Source organism: Sphaeroforma arctica (assembly GCF_001186125.1).
Source record: "Sphaeroforma arctica JP610 unplaced genomic scaffold supercont1.6154, whole genome shotgun sequence".
NCBI classification, from domain to species: domain Eukaryota; class Ichthyosporea; order Ichthyophonida; genus Sphaeroforma; species Sphaeroforma arctica.
The window spans coordinates 1-1,734 of NW_014034404.1; the positions used below are offsets into that span (position 1 = coordinate 1).

General features: G+C 35.8%; 1 protein-coding gene across 1 annotated transcript; it reads left to right on the forward strand.

The window, feature by feature from the left end:
• Positions 1-214: 214 nt before the first annotated feature.
• SARC_15463 (hypothetical protein) lies at positions 215-766 on the forward strand (the record flags this gene model as incomplete). Its single annotated transcript, XM_014290416.1, has 1 exon — positions 215-766. A coding segment is annotated over exon 1 (201 nt), but the record flags the coding sequence as incomplete, so codon positions are not given.
• Positions 767-1,734: the final 968 nt, after the last annotated feature.

Genomic DNA, 1,734 nt, shown 5'->3' on the forward strand with positions numbered 1-1,734 from the left:
TTATAGAGACTCACGAGTAGTATGTTACACCTTCATCTCCAACACATAATAAATCATATTGCTGGTAGTGGACGTGTAAAGCCTCTGTCAGTCTGTCACTAAGTGTCATATTAACTCTCTCAGCTCCCCCGCTCCCTTGTCATACTATCGATTTTTGATGATCTCTCCCCCTTATCTGGGGAAAAAAACCCCTGAGATCGTGATCATGCATGATAAAGTTTTGTAAAAAAGCATGTTGATAAAAAAAGTCGATATTTGTCAGAGGTGAACACTGTTTAATTGGCATATTTGTACCGGTTCAATAACATCCATCGATATAACTATACCTTATCCTAGTAGTCTCAATCACGTTCGCATAATTAGTTTTGGTCAAATATACAGCTGATAAGGCACGTTGAAATAGTTTCCTTTACACCGGGACTTTTGTGCCAGATGAGCGTTTCACAGCACGTGAGCCACTCTCATTCACAAACTTGAAATATCCTATTTCACCCGTAGGTCCAAAGGATACTTCGTGCATACTGTATAAATATAGCATATACATTAATATACACTATATTCCAGTATGAGTACCACCGTTAAAATTACACAAGAAAGGAGAGGTTCCAGAAGCGTAGCACGTGAAGATGATAGTATAGAAGTGCCTAAGCGGGCATCCTACTTCAAATATGCACCGCTAGACCATGCTGTCTCGGGGTTGGGTGCAGGTTTTACTACCACAGCCATTCTGCACCCTTTAGACCTCATCAAGACTCGTCTTCAGGGTATGTATTTGAGTGTGTTTGTATGAATTCGAGTGTACCTGCATCTATTCAATGTGCGTGTGTGTATGTGTGTCGTTTTTTTGTTCTACCTGCAAGTTGCACTGCAACATATTTTTATACTGATTATCTCTGGTGGTTGCTTTCAGCCTTTATTCGTAGGCAGTGTTTTAAACGTGCACCAACATTTTATTTAGTTTGTGGTGTATATGCCAGGTTCAATGGGTAACCTCATTGACATCTTAGTCAACGTTTGCGCACATAGATCGTCGATATACCTTTACAATATATTCCGCACGATTGTATAGTCGCAATAAATACGTACACTTCATGATTTGCAAGTATATTCCAGATTTGCTAAGCGCGAAGGTGTGCCTGAATACCCTGTATTCATATGTAACCAGTATTTGGCGACTTCTCCGAGCTATTCGTGCACGGATATATATATACTTGTATGCTGCATCGTTGTATATCTCGGTCGTATGTACATCTCAATTTAAATAATGTAGATGCTCATTTGTTGCTCATTTGTATATTGACGTATTCAAACATTGACGTGTATATGCATAAATAGACGATATTATATATAAATATATATATATATATGTGTGTGTGTGTGTGTGTGTGTGTGTGTGTATGATATTTGCGTGTGTGTGTATGTGTGTGCGTCTATATATTTGATATATACGTACATGTTTATGCTCATAATAGTTCATGTATGTTCACATATCTATCCATGTATATATAAATACATACAAGTATATGTGTGTAAGCAATATTCATAAATTTATGTTCGTATTATATATATATGTATATATATAGCATGTATATATATATGCATATATATATATATGTATATGTATATGTATATGTATGTGTGTGGGGGGTATGTATATATATATATAGTGTATGTGGATATATATATATTATATGGTGTATGTGTATGTATATGTATATGTACATATATATTCTA